The sequence below is a fragment of the Sander lucioperca genome, chromosome 7 (assembly GCF_008315115.2).
Source record: "Sander lucioperca isolate FBNREF2018 chromosome 7, SLUC_FBN_1.2, whole genome shotgun sequence".
In the NCBI taxonomy this organism is placed as follows: domain Eukaryota; kingdom Metazoa; phylum Chordata; class Actinopteri; order Perciformes; family Percidae; genus Sander; species Sander lucioperca.
The window spans coordinates 11,886,167-11,910,056 of NC_050179.1; the positions used below are offsets into that span (position 1 = coordinate 11,886,167).

The window sequence follows — 23,890 nt, forward strand, 5'->3', positions numbered from 1 at the left end:
AAATAGTGAAAATTGGTGTGGGAGAAAATTGCTGCTTGAGTCAATGCGTAAGCTCTAATATAGTGTATTCATTTCATATTTAATCACAGGTAACCTATAATATTACTGGTGAAAACTGGAATGGTACACCTATAATTTCATTTAGGTGCAATCCTTCAAGCGAAAAAGTAAACTACTACTAATCCCATTCTGAGGCTACAACACTATCATTAACAGAATTATGATTTACAATCATTTATTTCTTTTTAATATCTCTTACTGGTTTGTGACCAGGGAACTCCACAAAAACGTTTAAAAAACATTTCAGAGCGAGTCACACTCTGACAGCGCTTTGCTATACAGTGGCTTTACTAATATGCTCCGCATCACCAATGTTGTAAAGAAAACTGCCGTTTGCAAAAAAACGTAATGCGACACAAAGAATCTGCTGGGATGTAGAGCATGTCCACCATGGGTGACGTTAGTGATATGAGGACGGATAAGGTTATGAAGGCTACATAACTGATAGACTGGGAAGAAAAACGATACCGCTCAAATAGGTAGTTAACTGGAAATGAAAATACATCTATAGTCGGCCGGGGCCGCAATATCATCTCTCGACATAGGCTATGTTTAACTCTCTGCGTAGTAATACAGCTTCTTCATCAACGGGATCATCGACAAAAGGAAATGCCATGTTTTGTAAAAATAAATGTTTTATAGTCTGCCTAACACAGTTAATAAACCAACACTTTATTTATTCATGCCGATAACAAACTGCGCTAAAATGCGCCTGATACAGACTGAATGAATGAATGAGGAAATGAAAGAGTGCTGTGTCAGAGGGAGGAGACTGAGAGAAACTCAAGGTTTATTGAAGAAAACCTGCTCCAGACCAGGTTAGGTTCACAGGCTCAGTTACCATAGTAACTGACTCTGAAGTTAAGTGACGTCCCTTTCTGAAACAGAAAACCCAGAGTTTCCCTCATCTCAGGGTTAACAAACTCAGAGTTTTCACTAAACCTGCTTTCTGAAACGGGACCCAGGTCTGACTTTAGCTCTTAGGTATCTCAAAATACAAACCATGGCACAAACCCAGCTGCTCTCAGCCCTGCACTTACATGACCAGACCGGAGCTCAAGTGAATTGTTATAGAATAGTTCCTGACCTAATAATCTGCAGTTGTTATTGCCTTTAAAGCTCCCTGCAAAAGAGAAAAGATATGCTGCAGTAACCTGTAATGTGGCAAAAAAATATCTGGTCGAAAAACTTTGTTTCAGTATGCTATTTTTTATTTAAGATTCACTTTATTTGGTGTGAAATGAATCATGTGCTGTGCTTGGAGGTTAATGTGCTCCAAAATAAAAGGGGCTTCATCTTTGTTTTTTCTTCAAAAAGATGCATGCTTATCAAAACTGATTTTTTGCAAATAGGCTGATATAGTACAATGCTGCTCTTGCTCAAAAAAACTGCTGAAAAAGCCTTTATGTATTCTAACCAAGCACTCACACGTCATGCTGTAGCAAGTGAGCAGCCACTGTATTGTTAATATGCTTCCATATTGGCAGTGTCTCCTGCTTCACTTCACAGGCAGCTAAGCTTCATACTCAGGTGCCAACAGTAGTGCTCTTTAAGGGTTACATAAGTAGCAGCTAATGGTGCTGGGTCAGTATTTGGGATGTAATCCTTGAGGCGATACGATCCACAACAACAACAACTTTCTACATGCTGCCCTGGCCTGGTAAGAAACACAGAACTCTTTATGAAACGAAACAAATCGCATACAGCGGTGACTAGAAGGAAGAATTATTTCTCTCTCTCTCTCTGCCTTCTTGACACACTAGATCAATTTCTCTGCCTGTTCAGTTGGCACGAACATCTCCCCGTTACAAAAGAACACAAGGCTTGGGGAATTTTCTAGAAAACCCATTGCCGTTCTCCTCCATGCTAGTTAAATTACAGAAAAGGTCACAGCAGGGAACTTCGGAACACGGCTACCAATCAACTGTAGCAATTCTCCTGGTGTGTTTGTCAACATTGCTGCCTGTTGTAATTGGCATAATTGTCAGGTTAGAGCTCGGCACAAACTGGGCGTCCTCTTGGCGAGCGTGGGCCGTGTCATTAAAAGGGACATGTTTCTGGAGGCGCTCCCGGGGACACATAACACGCAAGCATGTTGGAGCGACAGCTCGCCTGATAAAATGGCTGCCTCTTATCTCTACTATGCATATGAAAGGCTTATGCCTTCTCCATGACAGATTCTATGCCTCATCACCATGGGATTCGCCCAGATACACCAGAACAGAAGCTGGGAGAAAAACAATGTATCACATGTATAGCCTCATCTTAACACTGTCAACTGATGTTTGGGTGTGTATCCATGAGTGTACACACATGCTCACTTAAGAAACATACAGAGTGAACACCAAACCGATTCAGTGATGGTTTGCTGTGGATAACATAACGTGTGTTTTTCTCCTGCACAGTAATTCCCAGTTTATTGGCTGTACAGTGAACTTGGCATTCCTGGAGCAAGCTTCAATTATCTTGATAATCTGTAGTGAATACTTGATATAATAATGATATAGTATCTATAATTACCATGATGAGGTGGGGTAGAGTGTGCTGAAAAATAATCGTTTGTATCATCACCGCTGGGTAGCATCATTATTAATCTGACAGCACTCATAAAGCGTTTTGTTTGTTTTCTCTGATTGCTCTTTTACTACCAAAATAAACAACTTGGCTCCTTTGAGTTATAGCGGTATAATTTGATGGAACAGCAAAGGCATTTATCTATAAATTTATTTTCAATTTGAGGTAAGCTGCAGTCATGAAAGCTAAATCACTACCAGGGAGAAGATTATTCTAATTACTAACCAGCTGTCGCGCATGCTGCATGAGCACAGGATGTCAGAACACAGAGCAACCAGTAATCAGTTTCACAGAATCATTTGAGTACACATTTACATCTTGCACTAAATGTTAAACATGAAATTGTCTTCATTTGTATGGTAATGTTGTAAAACTAAAAGAAGCATATGCTATAACACGGTGTGACTGAATTTAGAAACACAAATTTTATGGTCAATTTGTGATGCGATCTTAAAAGCTGAGTGTTTATTTGCAGCTGAAATAAGCCTGATGGTATTTTAGTTTGCACTTAGATTATTCTGAAGGATATGTTGACCAACTGACGGCATGCTGTAGGAATGTAACTCATGTACTTTGACCGTGGGTGATGTTTATTTAAAAAATGGAAATGTGAGTCCAAAGGTATACTGTGATTCAGACACACAGTAAGCTAAGATGGCAGAGTAGAAGAATTTTCTCATATGTCTTTTCCGAGCTATATCTGAATTAAACCATAATGCTAGCATGGCTTGGTCCCTGGGGTTTTCTTTGCCATTTGCACTGCTAGCGCTGCAATCCCCCTGACAGGTCTGTTTACGACTGCTCTGCTATCAGAGGGCTGAGCAGAGCCAGGGACGAGCCTTCATTAGAGATTAAAGTGACCGTCACAAAGTCCAAAATCATCACTGCTTCCAACAGCAAGGCGAGGGGAGACACTGAATAGGCTTAAGCTCATGCATCAACAACAACTCTGTATCAGACGGATCCTCTGCTTAACACTTTTAAATTTCAATATGAATTTGTGAATGACGTTTAAAGACATTTTTTTAAATTGACTAAATCAATCCCTTCACTGGCAAAAACTGTTATCTTCATGGCTTCGTTGCCATAAAACAGAGATGCATTTTGACAAATACCATGCATGACATTACCTTCTAAAAACAGCAGTATTTGAAGCAGGAATATGTATGCTTTGGTAGCAGACATGTATAACAGAAATATAATGACGTACTCCATCATGTCAAGATCAGATGTAGTTTCTTGCTTATTAAAGCTATCATACATGATTTCTACTGACCGCAGAGGTTAGGCTGAGTGGAGCTTCTTGCCTTTGGTGGTAAAGCTTATCCATCTCCTGATCCAGAGCTGGTGGACATTCTTACTGATAGGTATGAATAAAATGAGCCAGCTGGATGGAATTCCTGGCTTTCTGACCATATCCACTTGAGATGTCTTCCCCTCCTAGGCATTGTATGCCATTTACTCATCCGTCTCTTCCAAAACCCTCACAGGATTCACAGGGAGGAAGATGCTGCTCTATTATAATGCTGATAGCTTTTCCGTGAGGAAAACTCCCTGATGAGGTTAAATTCATAAAATCTGTGAGTTCTTTTACACCTACACTGTAGGTAACAAAGAGCAATGTAACGCATAACAATACTGCCCGGAAATAATGGCAGACGGAGGTTAAACAAAGCAACAAAGCCTTTATACACATTACGCACTCATTTCTCCTTCCATCAAAATTCTTGCTGTAACTCCAGAACAAAGCAGTTATTCTCAGAGGAACATGAAAGACAGACACCTGTCAATCATAGCTCCATATTTCCTGTGTCAGAGGCTGCAGGATGGAGAAATGTGCAATATTCTGATAATATTTCATGCAAACTAATGCAAGTCAGAACACTTCCCTGCTGGCCAGAAGGAGGGGAAATGAGAACAGGTAATTATCGGATTGCCTCGAGGCAAGAAATGATAGAGATTGCAGAGAACGGGGATATTTAGCCCTGCTAATGAAGGCCCATGTTGTGGGAGCACCGGGAAGGGGGAGCAGAGGGAAGCTATGCTGTGGCTCAGCAGGAGGCAGAGCCTGATAAGACCATCTTACATAATAGCCACATCCAGGCCTGGCTCGCTGTTTGGACTGAGGCTCCCTGTCCCTCATGTTCTCTCCCATCCACTCAGCATGTCCGACCAAGGGAGCGTAACATTGCCGGGGTATAACAAATTCCTAAACATGACTATTTAATAGTTAATTCACAGCAAGTAGTGACATTTACAATGTTGAGGACTGGGGGTTGGGCCTGTTTACAGATGCACATATGCAGTAGAATAATGGTTGCAATGCAAATGACGACTGCGGCATGTTGCGTACAGTTTCTTATGTTAAGTATATCGATACTAATTATATTCACTGAAGAGAGCGATCACGAAGAATTGAGTGATTTGAGGAGGGGATCACCCCTCCTACTTGGCCCGGTCCATTTAACCCTATTGAAGGGTTTACGTTTGCCCATCTCAACAGCCTTACTTAAAGTGCTGAAAAATAAAAAGAGATTGCTTATTTTGTATATGCAGCACTTCCCCCGGACGGATATGAAAGTTTAATCATGGCATTAGGATTCACAGGCATTCCCTTGCCAGACCTGCTTGCAGACATCAGAATTGCTAATTTGCTGGTTTGCCCAGGAAGGGTTGGTTGGTGGGTGAGGAGGGGATGAATGGAAACAGGAGTCTGATTTGTCCAGATAACCTTGAACCCCAACGCTCAGCTTTCTGTGGATGTACGGAGCTCAATCAGTCCCTCTTTATCATGCTGATCTGAGCCGCTGTCCAGTGCGGAGGCCGGCACAACGCCGCACTAACTCTTTCCTGACTACTTTGAGAGTGTGTCATTAGCCAAAATCATTTCCTGCTCTCTTTCCAGCCTGTTCTGACAAAGCCATTAACTTGTGCTGAAATGTCATGAATGAATAAATACAGCAAAATAATTGCTTTCAAAGGCAATGTTGGCTCTGCAGTAATGTCCCGATCCGATATCAACATTAAGCCAAAACAAAGCCTTTGACAAAAATCACAGTAATTGTGGCTCGGTTTCTAATCTGAATAATTAATTCCTATTGCTTGTCATGAGAGTCCACTGGAGACACAGACATAAAGAAGAAAGGTCCTGACAGGGTTATGAGTCAGCAGAGATGTGAAATTCAAATTGGCCAGGCTAAGCAGTTTGGAGCTGATGGTGATTTGAGTAGACTCACTGGTCAGCCCTACGGTACAGTAGAAAAGCCCAGGGCTGAAAGATGGTGGAGTTACTCATGGGCACAGGTGCTTTATCAGCAGACCACATGTGACTGGGGGGAGGGGAAAAAATGTTAATGTTATCGTATCATACGCTGTACTCTCCACGTTACAGTAAATTATGAAATATCTTTATACAAACTAAGCTTTCTATTCCCCCTCCCCCCTTTTTTAAAAAATACACCAAACCTATTTTTATGAGTAGCTCCATCTGCGCAGAAAGTGGGAGGAATAGCTGTTTGTATGCTTTTTCCGAGTCCATTGTGAGCGCTGGACTCAGGGCTATTACCTAAATTAAAGTGGAGATCTATCATTGGCAGGAGAAGATGAAGCAGCAGGAGCAGAGCTCTCACTGTTTTCTGTCACAGCCTCAGCTGTGTGCACACACTCTCCTTGCACACAGCCATCTTTCACTCAGCCAGGCACTTGCCTCCTCGCCCACTGCGCCCACCAGGCCTGGGCAGCACATGCCACTGCCAAACATCCATTTACTCCCCGCAGGACTCCCGCGTATCTGAAGTGGGCCTGTCATTGAGACCCGTTTAGATTTTACTACACTTTATGCCCGTGTTATTTGGTCAGCTACATACACAAACACACACAATGCACGTAATTAAATGCTTTATTTAAAATCAGCTTTGATAATTTCTCTGGTAACACCTTGTCAAGCTGACTGGCTACACTCAACGGAGGGTGGTAATTGCATCCCTGTAGAGAGGCCGGTAGCCTGCAATGGTGTGGAATTACTGTACCACACATGTTCACTGGATTCAGCTAGTGAAAGCTGAAAAGAGTGCACACAATAGCCACAGTACACAGTAAGTGTGCATCTGCAAGTCTTTGTTTACCATGTGTTCATAAGTTCAAGCTGTGTGAGCAAACATACAAACATTAATTAGCTAATCTACTGTATGAGCAGCATGACCTGATGACCAGAGATATGTTTTCTCTACAGAGAATCCCACCTCCAACATCTTAGCCTGGAGGCAGGTTTAATGCTTACCTGCAGAAGCTGCCTTTGTCTTTGAAGTGGAGCGATGGATGCAACAGAACAGATGGAGATGTTGAATGCTTTCAGGAATTATTAATGGCACGGTATGATCCCAAATGACCTTCAGCAAATAGTCTCCCAGCACTGGAGTACACAGGCAGCCCTCCACATCCATATTGTATTTACACAACACACTTGGGTCAATGGAGAAACACCGAGCCATCATTACTGTACTTCCAGCTCTAATCCAGCCGGGAAACTTTCCTTCTTTTTTTTCACTCAAAGGCAACGCAGAAGCATCCAATCACATGAAACACGATTGTATGTCTCAGGAATTTATTTGAGATTTATGCAGCAAACACACTAATTCCGTAAAGCCCAATTTGTTTCTCCCACAATGGAAACCATACACTGGAATTAATCTGCAGAAAGCCTTTCGTGTAGTTTTAAAAATAAACCCTTCGTCATTGGAGGCCTTTGTGGTTGCTCAATGGGATATACTATTGTGACATTAAATCTATATTATGAACATACATCAGTAACAGCCATAAATATCTGTTGCCTATGGATAACATTCAGTTTACAATACGAACTGAACAATCTCTGGATTGCCTCGGAGAGGAACTGGGCTGCTGACATACACCACCTCTGCTTTTCCCTTTTATGTGATAGAACTGACATAAAGAAAAACTCAAGGATTCTGGACCAAAAGAAACGCACACATATGTATCTAATTTATTTACAGATTACAGGATCATCTAATTTAAGAGCGTAAGACATGTAGTTGGATGGTTTACTGTTCTCTACCTCTACTACATTAAATGACAAAATTATTGTTCGTACTGTATCTACAATAAACAGATCTTAATACGTTTTACAGAGACTGTGGGGAAATTTTACGTCCTCTAAATCTTTTTTTAGGATGTTTATTTTGGATTGCAAATGCGTGCAGTTAGTATGTGATTTACAGGGCAGCTACTAATTATTCAATCAGTGACTGAAACTGCCCTCCAGGCACATTCATGTAGTAACAAAATTAATTTACAATGTTTGCAATTAAAGCCTGAAGCAATTTACATCTGATCACTGGCAGAATTGTTACGTGCCAGATTGAGCAATTGTTTTACTTTAGAGAAACTGAAACCAATGGACCTAAAATTGCTCCCAATGGCCAGGCAAGCACCTTGCATGGTAGCTGGCTGCCACCGGTGTGTGAATGGGTGTGAATGACTGAATTAGCGGCAAATTGTAAAGTGTTTTGGATATATAAATGCAGCCTTTTAACATTTAATGGAAAGAGAAAATTCTGTATTACTTAATGAAGTGATCACGTCAGGATGACCCGATATTTTCTTTTTTTACTGCACACATTCTCGCAGCTTTCCCGTTTTGTTTTACTGGAGGTCTCTTGCACATATTTTAACACTTACTATTTATTGGTTATCGTTAAGATTTTTACATGTAACCATTTTCCATCAACCTTTCTCCCAAATTTGCACCCATTTTCCATGCAAAACTGGCCCACCTATAATCCTGCTTTTGCACCCTCCTTTTTAAATCCATATACTGTACATAAAAGAAAGAGACACATTTTTTTTTCACAAAGTTGTGCCTCATAATATAAACATACAATCTCAAGCACAGAATGGCACAATAACGGCACAATAACGGCACACTGGCTTAGAATCTGGCCTTTATTTTTAGTGCAATTACCATGGCCTTTTTTCTGTGAACAGCAACAGTAAACTGCAAACTGAACCTAACTGAAGCTGCAGTGCTACAACATAAGACAGCAAAGTGAATGTTTACCTGTATGGGTTTAATTGGGGTTATACGGTTCCTATATTTTGGAATTGCAATGTTTGTACAGTATATGCAAGGTCTTCAGCCTTCAGTTTCTAGAGAATAAATACTGTGGTGGTGCTCTCATAAAACACTGCATGTCTTCAAAGAGCTACATCTAAGGGAGGAATTGATCAGACACTTTTTCTCACACTCGGTAAGAGTAGAAACGAATAAATTATTTGAACAGTGTCTATCTCCTTATATACCACGGCCTCTGATTAATTACCTTAGGGCTCCCTAATGAGAATGTGTAAATGAATACAATGTTAATCTACTATGTATACCATGTTTACTCAAGTTTGCCGAGGCTCAAGAAAAAACAAAATCCCTTATGTATAAATTATAATAATCCCACATCAAGAGAAAGAAAAAAAGAATCCATGCAGAGATCAAAGCAGAATGGCCCGATGCAATCATGTGTCAAAAGATAAAAAAAACAACTTCCTTCCACTCAAGTGGGCAAGGTATGTCAAACGTACAGTAGTTTGACTCTGATCATCCTCCACCTATCTCCCATCATGCCTTTGCTTGTTTCCCCCTCTTACCTTTGGTTTATCCACAGTGACAGCTAGTATGATCCAGAACAATGAGGCTGATACATGATGAGAAGAAATATTGAGAGCTGGAATTTGCTTGTGCTTTATGTAGCAAAACAATATTACTGAAATTGAAATCATAGCATGATGTTCCTGAGGTTTAGCAATTTATTCCCTAAAAAAGATACTTAAATATACTATAGCACACAATCAATAATGAAATAATTTAATTTGACTTAGTTCATAAAAACAAATAAGATACCCTTCCAACAAAGTCACACATGAACACACACACCTTCACACCCATCACTTCTCAGACACTGTGGTTTAGACTCTTAGGGCCCTATTTTATCGATCTAAGTGCACGGCGTGAAGCGCATGGCGCAGGTGCGTTTAGGGCGTGTCCAAATCCACTTTTGCTAGTTTGACCACGGAAAAAATGGTCCGTGCGCCGGGAGCATGGTTCAAAAGGGTTGTACTTAGCGTCTTCATTAATTGTGTTTTGGGTGCACTCAAAAAAATAACTCATTGGATGAACTCAATTAAGTTGTGGGCAGGATTTCCATCCATTAAATATATGTAGCCCCAACTCAAACTAAGTACATCCATTCAACAGAATGTAAATCAGTTAGCCTAACTTATCTTTTATCAAATAGATACAACAGTATGTAATTGAGTTAGTCTAATACATTTTTATCAAATTCAGCTGAAATGAAATAATTACATTAACTAAATGAAATTGATTTACATTTGTCCAACTCAAACGTACATAATTATTGGAAAGGAAATTATTATTAAATATATAAATTATTTTTTCATTTGATCCCCCATTAACATACACATGAGACAAATCCATTTTTTTTTTTTTTCTACAAATTTTACTAATGCACTGTTAAAATAACAATGAAATGCTGCGCTATTGACTTTAGACCATGTTTTTGTTGGTCAATGGTGCGATCACTTCCTGCTGCCTCAAGATAGCAATACACCAAGAATTCACCTGAACACACCTCCCCGTAAGACCAACACGCCTATGGGCGCAAAGATGGGCACAAGTGCATTTGCTATTTAAATTATGTGGGTGCTGGACGGTCTTAAAATAGCAAAGACACTTGTGCCGCACTGCGCCGGGTACAAGATAGGGCCCTTAGTCTTTCATCACAGCAGTGTAACACCTTAAAACATCTTAATTTACACAAGGAAGCAGAGCTCAGACAATAGCCTTTTGTTTACTGAGACTGATGCTGTCACATCTGGAACTCCTTACTGTTGACTTCAGAACCAGGCATGGTAACATAACATACAGTAAGCCTTCAGATACAAATACACAAGAGCAAATGACAGTTTTATTCCTCAGTTTATGTGTATCTGTATAGTATTTGTCTTAACTGGACAGTATGCAGTATATTAACTGTATTTACCTAACAAAACATTAAAGCATTCAAGCAATAAGCAGTAAAACTGTGGGTGATGCATTTGACAGTGAGACAACGGGCTGTGCAGCTTTGATAGTAATTGAGAATGCTCTGTTAGGGCAGATTCCTCCTCTGTTGCCCCAAGTCACACATTAAAGAGATTAAAACAGCCATCAGCACAGTAGGAACACAACTGTCTTCCTCTCCCCTCCAACTATTGACAAAAACAAAACTTAGAGACGACAGCTGCTGATTTGTAACTAAGCGACAGATCCCTGCAAGCAAAAAAAACAGTCATGCCAATCTCTTTGCTAGAAAAACTATATTTGTTTCCTTGTGACAGAAATCCATTGAACGTCACATAAACCTTTAAAAGTTTACATGAGGACACATTTTTTTGAGGAGCCATTTCTTTCAATTTATCTGACGCCTTTGTCCCATGTATTGAATTCTGGGAGCTGTGAAAATTAGCAAAGGGAGAGCTTTTTTTACATCAGGAATAAAGATCTGTAAGAGGGTGATCATAAGCACATCCTGAGACTTTGAGCGAGGGTCTTTGCTGACGCTGCTGTTGTTAAGGCTGGACTAGGCTGAGCTGAGCAGCCAGGTTGACAAGGACCTGTGCTCAGCACTAGGAAAGCTCTCATCCAGAAACTAGAAGCCCAGGGGAACAAAGACAACAATATGCCAAAACACCCACTTGAAAACAACAAAACAACCCAAAAAGCCTCCAAAAGAGTCAGTGGTGGGTGATTGCCAGCTGCACTCCAGATTACCAGGCTCGCTGAGAGTCTTTCAGCAATTGCTGAGAGCTGTAGCATCATCTCCAGCTCCTTAATCAGTTCAGCTGGGGAGGGATGGATCCTGACATGCAAAAGGCTCAGCACAATGGGGAATAAACTCATAATCAGCAATCAGATATTCCACATTGCTAGAGGGGGCGGGGAGCTCATCTCAGATAGGTCAAGGATCTCTCCACAGCCAGTTAACCCCTTTGCTCCAGCTGAGAAACTCTCTGCACACTCTCATTGTCTCGGGCACAGATTGTTCAGCTGGTTCTGCTGCCTGACCCGCTGAATTAGGATGTTGAGGAGTGCATCTTTTTGTCTCTTGTATTACTGTGTAAATACAGTTTCAATTTCAAAACATACTCTACATGTCCATATATGGGGTTGGATTCTTCAAAGCACCATGTCCCTGAATAAGACATGTGCTGCGCCTTTAAACAAAGTTCATTGCCTTGCACATTCTACTTCCTTTCATCTTTGTAATTAGCACTGAAACAGCATTTCTTTTATTTCAAATGAATGCATGTGCATAAAAATCAATCTAAAGCAGACTGTTCGAGCAAGGCTGTTTCTCTTTGTTATGTATGACGATAAAATTCCTTTCATGCATCTTAGCTGGGTTGTGGAGGGCCTATAAGGCTGCTAACCTTGAGAGTTGGTTTTCACCCTGGCCTGCACAGGTTCCTCTGGGAGATTCAAACATGCTCTATTACATTCTGCGCCAGCAGTGGCAGTGAAGTTAAGAGACTGTAGCACCTTGAAAACTCTGTGGTACAGATTATTCGTATAGTTTGTCTTTCTTGAAGAGCACCCCCTAGTGCTCAGGAATCTTCACAACATTTTTTATCAGCGCGCAGACGCCAGATCAGAGGTGACTGTAAATGATGGCATCCTACAAGTAGAACCCCTAATGGCCTCTGCTGGGACATGTAATCAAACTTACACACTTCTCTCCCTTTTGTAATCAAGCAGCAGAGCGCATGTTGTGACGATCTTTGTTATAACGCTGCCTGCTCCCTCATCTCATCAAAATTCCATCCACCTCTCATTTTTCATTCTTTGTTCCCCACCAGGGTCCCTAGATGCTGCAGTCGCTCTCTATGGAGCAGAGAGGAGTGTGACTTAGTATGCTGTGACCTCTGACCCTTCCCAACTTCCTGACTCTACAGCATACTTCTGCGGCAATTCTGGCAATGCCATCACTATTTACACAGAACATGGTTACACCATATGCCAACAGCATAAGTGCTGATTAAGCCTTAATAGTGACAGCTCTTATGAGCTGCTGTCACTGAAAGCTCCTTTTTAGTCACCCTCGGTCACATTAACACCAGAAAAGTACTCCACTCTCATCTCACCTCTGCTTGGCTGACACAGAAGGAGGATAAAGGTGATAAACCACACAAACAATACTTCTCTTCTTGCCTGCAGCCAGCATGCTTGCCTAGCAGGGAGATCTGATTACAACTGAGAAGAGAGCAGCTTGGTGTTTCATGGAAAAGCAGGTCAACTGGAGAGTGCTGTCAGAGCTCGGGAGTCACCGGTCTGATGGAGGAGGAAGAAAAACTACCAGACACGGTGAGGAGAGGCAAAGTTTTGTCTTCAGCTGTACAGTAATGGGTTTTATTTACTCTGCCATTACAAACAGAAAGGAGATGATGGAAGCGGGTGGACTGAGTATACAACTCTAGGGAGAGATGCATTAGTGTTGTCTAGTGTTCCTCCTCACCTTCTACCTCTTTTACGTTTCTCCCGTCTCCCTCTGGCTCACACACAAGAGACGGAGCTGCCCCACTGCCAACACCTAACTCCTTATGTGTTTTTCTGTCCTCAGTGTTTGAGTCAGACAAAACGCAAAATCAATAATGCTTTTTCTCCCCCATTTCCTCTTTGATGCAACTTCAAAAAGCCAATGGACAGCCCTCCAGAGGCTCACAGAGGAAAAAAGCCAATGGTATGAAACACGCTCAGAATGAAAGTACAGGGAGAAAAAACTTCAACCTTCACTCTCTTAAAACACTGTTAACTTCTGAGCCCCAAGTGGCAAAGCCTATAAGGGTAAAACAGGGCACGTGAGGCTGAAGACATTTTATTAATCTATATATTTGGAAGTAAGTCCATGCTGAGAGTATGCACATCTTCTCAGTATTTCAAATTATCCCAAATGACAATGTATTAGAATGTAAAGCAAAGTGTTTCTGTGAACAGTGAAACATATCCAATCTGCATGCTCTTTGTACATATTCTACAGTGGAAGCTACAGAATGAAAGAGAAGAGAAAATGAAAGTGAAAATGTTCTTAAACTCCATGGACTGTGGTGTATGATTATCTAAGGAGTGCTGACAGAGGAAGTATTCTATCAGCAGCTAAATGCTGCATGACAGGGAGACACTTCAAAGGATCTATAAGTGACTCCTGAAATACTGAGTGAAAGTAAAGTAGAAAATTACCCTTAAGTTAGAGGCATTTGACTAAGCCCAACTCCGTGTTTTACCTGACTGGGAAGCCAAATTGAGAACCCTGACTGAACTCGGTGTGAGTGTTTCAGAATGAGCAAAAATCATCTTATGTAGCCCGATGGTTATCTTGAGCCGCTGCTGTTTGTTGTACCCCGCTGATTGATTGGGCATAGGACAGGAGAGTCATTTAACCTCGCCTGTGATTGAACTAATCTGTCAAAACCACAAGGTATGACTGACAAGACGAGATGACTGACAGAGCTGTCTGGTACCCTGGCAATGGCTTAGATGGAGTTGTAAAGTAATGCTTGTACAGTATACAATCTATACTCTATACTATGACGATATTTTTTTTATTTTATTTTATATTTATTTTTTCATTTTTATTTGGTTGCTGCAAAGACTCCCATAGTCTCCTCTATGTACTGTAATGGAAAATCAATGCTTCTATGCTGAGTAGCTATACTTTTTGTATTAATATCTTTTAAAGTATGGATAGTAATCAAGCACTTCTGTAAAATAGTGTACTGTTTAAATGTTCATTATGCAAATAAGAGTTTAAGTTCTTAGTCATATTATTTTGTTAGTACTTTCATTTATATTTATTGTATGATAAAAGTCTTGTTGAATCCAGCACAATAGGGCTCGGTATCGTCAATGATTTTCCGAATTGATTTGATTCCAATTCACGAGGTCCTGAATCGATTTTATTCCCGATTCAATTTAATTTTCGATTCAATATCAATTAGTTTGGGAATCTTTCAGTTACAATACCAATTTAGCTTGGATATGAAAGAGATTCTACAATTGTACAAGGCTTCCTCTAACCTGCTGCATTCATAAAAGTATCAATGAAGAAATGACCCCAAAGCAGTTAATGTACATTACATGAATGTACTTTTTATTTAACATGAACACACACTAAAGTGCAGCTCTACAGACTCTACAGTCAGTGAGTATTGAGTGACATTTCATTCAGATAAAATGGCCATGCCAGTTTTTCCCTCACCAAAATGTAGCCTATATTTGGAGGGTTATTTAACTCCCTTCCTAACAGCTAGCACCAATTGATTCCTTATGTCTTCTAGTTTCATATGATATAGACAAAATTGATTCTTAGATTTTATGAATCGATTCGGGATCATTCAAATGAAAATCGATTTAAATCAGAAAATCAATTTTTTTAAACCCAGCCCTACAGCACATACATGATTGATTATGATAATCTATTATGCGATTTATGTTATTAAGAACATGCTAGCAGTTAATAATAATTCCAAAAGAAGAATTACTAGAATTATCAATAAACAAATCATAACATGAATAAGAGCCAACTATTGGTAACTTAAAACAAAAAAGAATATCATATTTAGAAACGAGTGCCCATCTCTCCTTTCTATCCTTCCAAGTTCTAGAGCCAAATCACAAAATCCATGCTCTCAATGGGCAGTCAATATCTCATTAACCAGTCCCTCCACACACAGTCAGGCAGCCAGGATGTTCGTTTCAGTGTGCACAGCACAGACTGGCACACCTCACACTCTTTAATAACCTGTGGGGACGCCATTCCACTTCCTCAGCCAGCTAAGAAGCAAGAGACTAAAGCATGCACCCTCCGTCTGTCAGAGTCACTCTTGTTTGTCTTTCCTCTGCTCACATAACATCTTTTCAATTTGACTGTAACATGTGAATGATCCCTGGAAAAACATATTTCATAAATGCAAATTTTAGGGTAATACAAAATTCAATTTTGAATTATTAATATTGGTATTAAAATTGTATTTACACTCAAACTAATTATTTTAATCACAAATTAAAATAAATATGAACACTTCTTCAAATAGTCTCTCTTTGTATGGTAATTGGGTCTTTTCTTTTAAATCCTTCCAGGTGTCTATATTTGCCTTCTCCTTAATCTGTGGCGATTTTTCCTTTAGCTCCTCATGCCCTCAGTCCCTACCTGGATAATAGCCAATCTTGTTAACCTCTGCTTTAATGTGTGAGAGCCTGCAGCACTGGGTAGTGAACACTTCAATCAGCCACTGATAGAAAGAGACAAAGAGTACCAAATCTACAGCAAATATTTACAGCCTTGTTAACATAGCCTTAAAGCGCCTATCACAAGATATTTGGCTTTACCTCCTCTACGGCCCCAGAACATTTTTTACAGTCTAGTACACACTCGTGCTAAATCATATATTTATGTGCAGTCTGCATGCACTGTAGTGGCTTACTGGGCCTTGCTTTCGACAATTTTAAAACATTATTGCTATGCAGTGGTGGGAAAAATATCCTTTACTCAAGTAAACGTACCAATACCACACTGTTAAAATACACCGTCACAAGTAAAAGTATTGCATTGAAAGTGTTACTTAAGTGTAAGTATGCAAGTATTATCTGGAAAATGTACTTACAGTATTAAAAGTAAGTAAGTACTCAATACAGAGTCATAGCCCCTGTGGGTGCATATAGTATATGTAATGGTAGAATACTATATACACACACATATATATATATATATATATATACTGTTGTATAGTATATCATTAGATCATTATTACTATTACTTATAATTGTTTTATACAGGGCTGCAACTAACGATTATTTTCATTATGGGGTAATCCGGATAATTTCTTGATCTATCCATTTATTGTTTGTTATTTAAGAACGTGAGAAAAAAGTGAAAAATGTCCATCATAATTACCCAGAGCTTAAAGTGACACCTTCAGATGTCTTGTTTTTTTAACCCAACAAACATTATGAAAACAATTATTCAGTTTACTGATCTAATACAATCTAATTTTACATACTGTTGGGTAGTTAGTAAATTTTTTACAATGCATCATATTTTAAAAGTTCTTCATATGTTTTGCATGTAAAATATGAATTGGTAAGGTAACTAGTATAGCTGTCAGATAAATGCAGTGTAGTAAAAAGTACAATATGTAGTAATTGATATAAAATGTCATGAAAGTACTAGTACTTCAGTAAATGTACTTAGTTACATTCCACCACTGCTGCTATGTGTACCTCGCCACAATGATGCTCTTTTTGAAGGGTTCATTATTTGTACTGTGGATGAGACGCACGTTTTACCTTTTCTGTCAATCTAAACATCAAACAACTTTTTTTAATTATGTAATTGGAATTTTCATCCTAATTGTGCTGAGTAGGCTGGCTAATTTGCATGGGGTAATGAGAGGGATGTTTCTATTACAGGTAATTAGGTACTTGAGAGGCAGTGGTGTGGTAGAGAGGCTGAATAGAGAGGGAGAGTTAGATAGAGGGGGGTGCAGGGTAGAGACAAAGCCACAGAGACACATAGAGATGTTTGGAATCATATATTAGCATTATTTTGTAGCGCGCAGTATGGAAAACATGTTTTTTTTTTTTTAAATGACCAGAGAAGGTGATGTAAAATGTGCAGTATAAACAATATGAACATAACAATAAAGAAGTGCATGGCAAGGCAGCAAGTCATTGTTCTGTTCATCCATTTCACCAATCATTTTCAGGAAGAAATTACTACTGTCGTTTAAATTAGATTCCAATTTTACACCTTGTTCATATTTTAATTTAATTGTCACAGTGTCCTATCATGACACCAGCAGCTCCTATCAAACTAAAAGGACCAATAAGGCGTAAGACTGGCAAATAGACAGGCAGAAACTGGCTACTAAACAACTCTCACAGCTAATGACAAATACAGAAAATGTCAGTATGGCTCATATATAATCTAATATGTCTAAGTTAAATGTTAAAGATCAAAAATAAAGAAAAAACGCCAATGTCAAAAAAGAGAAAAATAAATATACACATTCAAATGTCGTGTATACACCACACTTTTAAAAAGTCATAGAAAAGCTACACAGCACTCAATTCTGTCCAAAAATATGATTTCATAAAGCCCTTCAATATAAATAGCATATAAAGGACATTAGGTCAAAGGCCATTTTTCATATGCGTCTCATTGAAAATAAGAAACAGGACTGCTCTTCCTCTCAATTTTCCACACATTTCGTGAATGACTGGGAGCCTCACTTCATAAATGAATTCTCACACTGAGATCGAATAAAAAAAGAAAAGAAAGTAACGCTGTGGTCAGAATTGCCACTCTCACACAAAGAGCAACATACTTAACTGCATGGCAGACTAATATGTCATAATATATACTGAAGCTGTGAGGGTTACCAATGAATATTACTATTAATTTGATAATAGCATTATTTTTTTCAAACATTCATCATATTTGTATATATTAATATGTTTACATATAAGTATTTTGAATATGCTCCACTGCTTTTTTGTCTTGACGTTAAATGTGATTTTTATTTAAAAGCACAAATGTGAATTTATTTCTGGACAGACAAAAGCAAGCAAGTATGAAATGAAATGATCACTACTGATATTTTCCATTCAACACAGAATGACAGCTGCCTGTGCCTTATCATGGTTATTGTATTTGCCTGTTTCATGAGTGCATATGAGCACATATGTTTGGATATGGTTGTTCACATTTCTCTATATGGAAGACTGAGAGTGTATTCATATGTGTGAAAAGCATGATTATGTGCGTGTGTGCAGGCATGCATGAGAGAAGTGTGTGCTGTACTGTATGTCTGACTGCACTTCCAGTGTCTGTCTGCGCGGATGTGTGTGTGCGCATGTATGCCTGTATGATGGAGGGGGTGGAAGAGCTGGGATTAAGCATACTAGATCAACATCACAGTGACTGGGAGGACCCAGTCCTGCTCTCATGGCCACACATGTAAACCCGACTACCCAAAAAATAGGTCAGTGGAACACAACGCACTCTCACACACAGATATACACACGCATGCACCAGTATCAACTCAAAGAATCACAGTCTGCCAGTCGCGCCAGTGCCTTGTCGCCCGTCTGCGACCCACGTTCAACACTGCCACGCACATCTTCCCGCGGAACAGACACATCCTCTGGACTGGAACAACAGGATTAAAAACGGGGAAAAAAGGAATAGCGACAAGAACCCCCACCCCCTCCCCTTCAACCCTTTGCCCCCGTCTCTCTGCAAAAAAACTTCTGCTATGGAGCTGTTCTTGTCAGAGACGTGCAAAGATTACACCGGCTGTGGTTTCCACAGCACCCCACACAACAGTAGGAGCAAGAACACACACACACACACACACACACACACACACACACACACACATAGATAGAATTTTTAAAAATCTAAGCAAAATACCTTCACAGGTTTTAAGAAGTTTCATAATTCTAGCTCAGTTTCTCTTTCTAAATGAAAAAATATAAAATCTGTACATGCATGAAAAGAAATATTAGAAAAGCTGAATTCACTTGCACACAATCAGAAGCACCGTATTACTGTATTCCTCCCTCTCTCCCCCTCTCTCTATCTCTCTCTCTCTCTCTCTCTCTCTCTCTCTCTCTCTCTGTCACACTCATGCCTTGCAAATGAAATGCAAAGAGTTGGCAGGCTATGAATAGCGGAGCCGTACTTCCCTACTTGTTACTCAGGTTGCAGGATCAGCATGCATTTTGCTCTTACCTTTCATAGCTGAAATCACAAAATACATTATTAAGCTTCGAGTCCATAAGAGAACAACTATCACCAGCGCAAAGCCCTCCACTGCTGTCTCAGCAGCAGCTGGCCAGCACAGCTCTGTCTCTCAGCCTCTGAGCATGACCACACCAGAATCCATGTGACTGTGACATCAGTGTTCATGTCTGACTGTTCCCCACCCACTAGCCTTTGATTGGCACAGCATGCAGCCAGTAGGGGCGCTGAGAGCTCAGGCAGGGAAGCTGGCCCTCTTCCCACTGATTGCAGTCAGAGCCTTGTATACCTGCTTGCTAGACACAGCACACTCTCGCTATCTTCTCTGTCTTATCTTTTTAGTGCAAGGATAAAGTCAGAACCAGTTCTAGCAGACATCAGTTTTTCCACGCTCTTGTTCTATCTATTCTACTCTCTTGGTTTTCTGCTTAAAAAAAAATGGTGCAATGTCAAGGATAAGAAAAAATGTCAAAGAGGGGATAAAAGGCTAGACGGGAAAGAAAGAGGGGTGGAGGAGAAAAATAGCAGAGGAAACAACAGAGAGAGGAAGTAAAAAAAGGAGAGTGGAGAGGATGGATAAGAGGGGGATCTGTAATTTTTCCGTGGCTCAGAGATCGAAGCGCTCCGCTCTTCTCCTCCTCCCTGTCTGTAGATATGAGTGATCAGTGTGAGGCCAGATGTCTGCGAGCAGCGGTGGGCCCTACACAGAGAGAAGATGAGTGGAGCCTCAGCTTCTTCCCCTGACCTCTCAGAGGACCCGCATGCCCCTCTCTCTCACACACTCCGACGGCTCTCACACACACTCTTTTTGACAGGTGAAGAAGGGGAGATAGTGACGGAAGGGTTTGGATGATCCCTTCCACCCCACAGCGACCGGGCGATGACTTTCTTGCTATCATTTCTCCTTCTCTCACTCCTGTGCCCCTCGCTCTCGCCCCCTGCTTCCCATTCCAGTCCCTACCTCTCTGTCTTTCTCTCCTCCCCCTCTCCTCGCTCATCCTCTCGCATATGATAATCTGTTCTGACTCCTAACCAGCTGCTTCTCTCTGATACAATATTCTGGTTTTAGTGCAATCCAGTCCTAGCCAATAACCACGTTGTATTTGGCATTTCCATGAATAAGCTGGCGCTCGTATCATCTTGTCTCAAGACAAACATCATGCAGCTTCAGTTTCATGCGCTCCCATATTTAAAATCTAAAAATTAGAGGAAAAAGTATTTTTTACACCACCAATATTTCAAATTTTGAATATTTTAGAGGCTAATTTTACATTCTCTACAGTGGCTTGATATTGATAACAATACAGCAGCACTTTATCTTTGCCACCGAATTATGACGCTTCCACAGAGCAAGAATTTCATATTAACAATGCAATTGTGAGACATTTTGATTATTTATGTATTCCCGTTTTACACATCAAATATCTACATTCATTTGATGCCTTCTATCATGTTCTGCTCATTGAATAAAGGTACTTCTAACGACATATAAAATGGAAATGAGGACTCAGCAGCTTGCAACATAAATCTTCCCATGACAATGTTTCATTAGGACCTCCATGATCCATTAGAGACACTAAACACATTAACTCACATTGTGTCAACAATGGTCTCGTATTGCACACAATCTAATGAACAAAATATCATTCAGAGGCTGATAGCATCAAATGGAGCGTGCCTGGGATACAAACTACCCATAGACAGGCCCTGGTAAACTATTCAAAACAATGTTGTCTCATTTCGTTGTTGGCGTCTCCCCACAAGATCTTCAAAGTTCACAAGATGAGTCAGGGCCAAGGCCCACGCAGGAACATGTTTAACTGCCACTATGTGGTTGTCTGAGAAACTGGCTGCTCTATCAGTCTTTCTAGAATCAACCGTGGCTCGACACACTGTTGCTTAACACGCAGCTATGGTTAAGGGAAGAAAAAACAACATGATACTGTAGGAGGGGTTGCGTCTGTCGCCTGGTTATCGAAGAACATCTGAGAGGAGGATAACATCCATCTTACCGTCTGAGAGTCAGGAGAGAATTTGAGGGAGCGCATGTTTTGTCTGCTTACAATCTGTGGTGAATATGTGAAGATCTCAGAGAAGTCCCTACAGGTTAATAGAATTATGAAACAACTAACAGTACTGGCTACTTCTAAAAATAAAAAGTAAAACCTATAAATTGTTGCATGAAAATTGATGTGACACAGAGAAAATGTCTACTCGGCAGCAGCCTTTCACAGAACATTTCAACTACAGGTCTAACAGATCCCCATTGTCCCCAGCCTAACTTACTTATCCATCCACCTTCACATTTAAAGGGTTGGTTCACCCAAATTACAAAACAAAAAGCATACTACTTTATACCAATGAAAAAGTCCCAGTGGAAGCTGTTGACAGTTCTGTAGAATATCCTGAGTAACTTGCACACTTTACAGAGTGTACAGAGAATTTTCATTCAAATTTCATTTTTTGGGGCAGTCCCGTGGCTTAAGGGTTAAGACACCGACCATGAAACGCAACGTCCGTGGTCCAAATCAGGCCGGGGATCTTTGTTGCACGTCATTGCCCATCTCTTTGCCCCCTCATTTCCTGTCTTCTCTCTACTGTATAAAGGAAGAAGATGACCCAAATTTTTTTTTTCCAGTACTGTGAGGACCACAAAAAATCCATAAATCTCCACTGTACCATAATCATCTGCATAGCCAAACACCACTAAAGGTAAGGTAAGGTGATTCGGGTGAACTGACCATTAGAAAAAAATACAACTAATAAACCAATCTTGATGTTGTTCCACGCTTTCAGCTCTACAACAAATATAGTGCCTCCAACTGTATATAATTGTGCTTAAAAGCCCAGGCCTCCCTAAGGAGAAAAGTTTCCAGCAAAGCTGCTTCATTTGCTCTTGATCACACTCTCCCTTGACTGCTCCACATTACCAGTGACAGTATGCCAATATCTGGCTTAGACTTGTTCACTGGGCATTGATTAAGCCACAAAGGCTCCGACGGTCAAATGTCTGTGGGTATTAATGTGGTGATCACTGACGTGTAGCCATCAATAGAATAATGTTAGTCAATCATTCCTTTATACCAGAGTATGAAGAGAATAGAAGTCGTGATAATGAAGTTGCGATGACACCAGTGAGTTTCTGGTACGACACTAAATTTGTGCATTAAGACCAGCTGGGTCATGTGTCTCGCACTCCTCTTGGATTAATTCAAGCAAATGTATTTACTGTAAACAAGCCCTGTTCAATGGAATTCAATTGAGATTAGGTGCAGAGCATCCACTGGTGTCCCTGGAGGAGAGGAGAGGACCAGAGCTGATAATGACCTCATTAGCAGAGTGTCAGTAACCATTCCACGCACAGATTCACCATGCAGCTGATCCATGTTAGCTCTCACAGCTCTGGACCGGCCTCAAACCTGCAGTCCACATGCTGTTGCACTCTGCGGCCTATTTGACCCCACAGAGTAAACAGCTATGGACTTCCTCATTTTGTGTCGCAATCTCATCGTGAGGTATTTTAGTGAGTTGAGTCTTATGTTCCACCACGAGAGACACCTTGGTGTTTGGAACCGCAACACCAGCCTAAAGCAGCGGTGGAATTAACAAGCTTCAACAGGCACTCCATGAAAACAATACAGATCAATTTAATATAGATGCCAAGGAGAGGAGGGCATAATATTAGAACCATAACAGCACCGGCCCACACAACACAATCATAAACCAATTTAGGGCCATTCCAGGCAATTTCCTGGGGGCTTCCACTTGTGGGAAGACTTCAATAAATCACACAGACAACAAAGGGAATATCTATTTCAGTGAAAATAGAGGATACTATTGGGTTATGTCCAGAGGACTGCAGAGGACTGCATTTAAAGACAAGTTTAAATAAGAGAAGTGAGAGTTTAAAAACATACTACATGCCGCTGCTGTGTTTTTATGGTATAATATGTAGCTACAGGAAATGCTGTTAACTCATTAGGGCTAATGGATTTACCATGGAGCCGAGCAGTGTGTCTAATCTAACCAGGTAGCAACTCTAGGTTAGTCTCGTGCTTTTTTACAATCCTAACACTCTGATGACTCTATATTAGTGACTGTATAGACTGCCCTTCATCCTTTATATACACAGGGCCAGCTCAGCACTATTCTCTCTCTTTCTATCTGTCACTCAATACACATACACACAAGCACAATATTTATAGAACATCAGGGTCAAAAGGAAGAAATATGAAAGCATATCATTCCTACATAGGTGAAGGGTACACCCGTCAACTGTCACGTTATCCAAATCAACAACACAGTACTTATAGTAAATGGTTGACAAGGCTATAGCCTTTTGTTTTACTGCCACGGTTATTTATAGAGCAAAAATTTAAATATTTTTTTGA

At 40.3% G+C, this 23,890-nt stretch overlaps 1 protein-coding gene across 3 annotated transcripts in view; it reads right to left on the minus strand.

Annotated features, from left to right (window-relative positions):
* Positions 1 to 23,890, minus strand: part of roraa (RAR-related orphan receptor A, paralog a) — a 186,187-nt gene that overhangs the window by 32,045 nt on the left and 130,252 nt on the right. Inside the window, exon 1 of one of the 3 annotated variants that reach the window (XM_031282612.2) lies at positions 19,491 to 19,647. The exons of 1 other annotated variant lie outside the window; for it this stretch is intronic. In XM_031282612.2, coding sequence (XP_031138472.1) covers positions 19,491 to 19,518 — 28 coding nt within the window. In that variant the 5' untranslated portion in view covers positions 19,519 to 19,647. Of the gene's footprint in view, positions 1 to 6,913; positions 7,126 to 19,490; positions 19,648 to 23,890 lie in introns of those variants that run through there. One more of the 3 variants, XM_036003596.1, reaches the window with a different exon arrangement.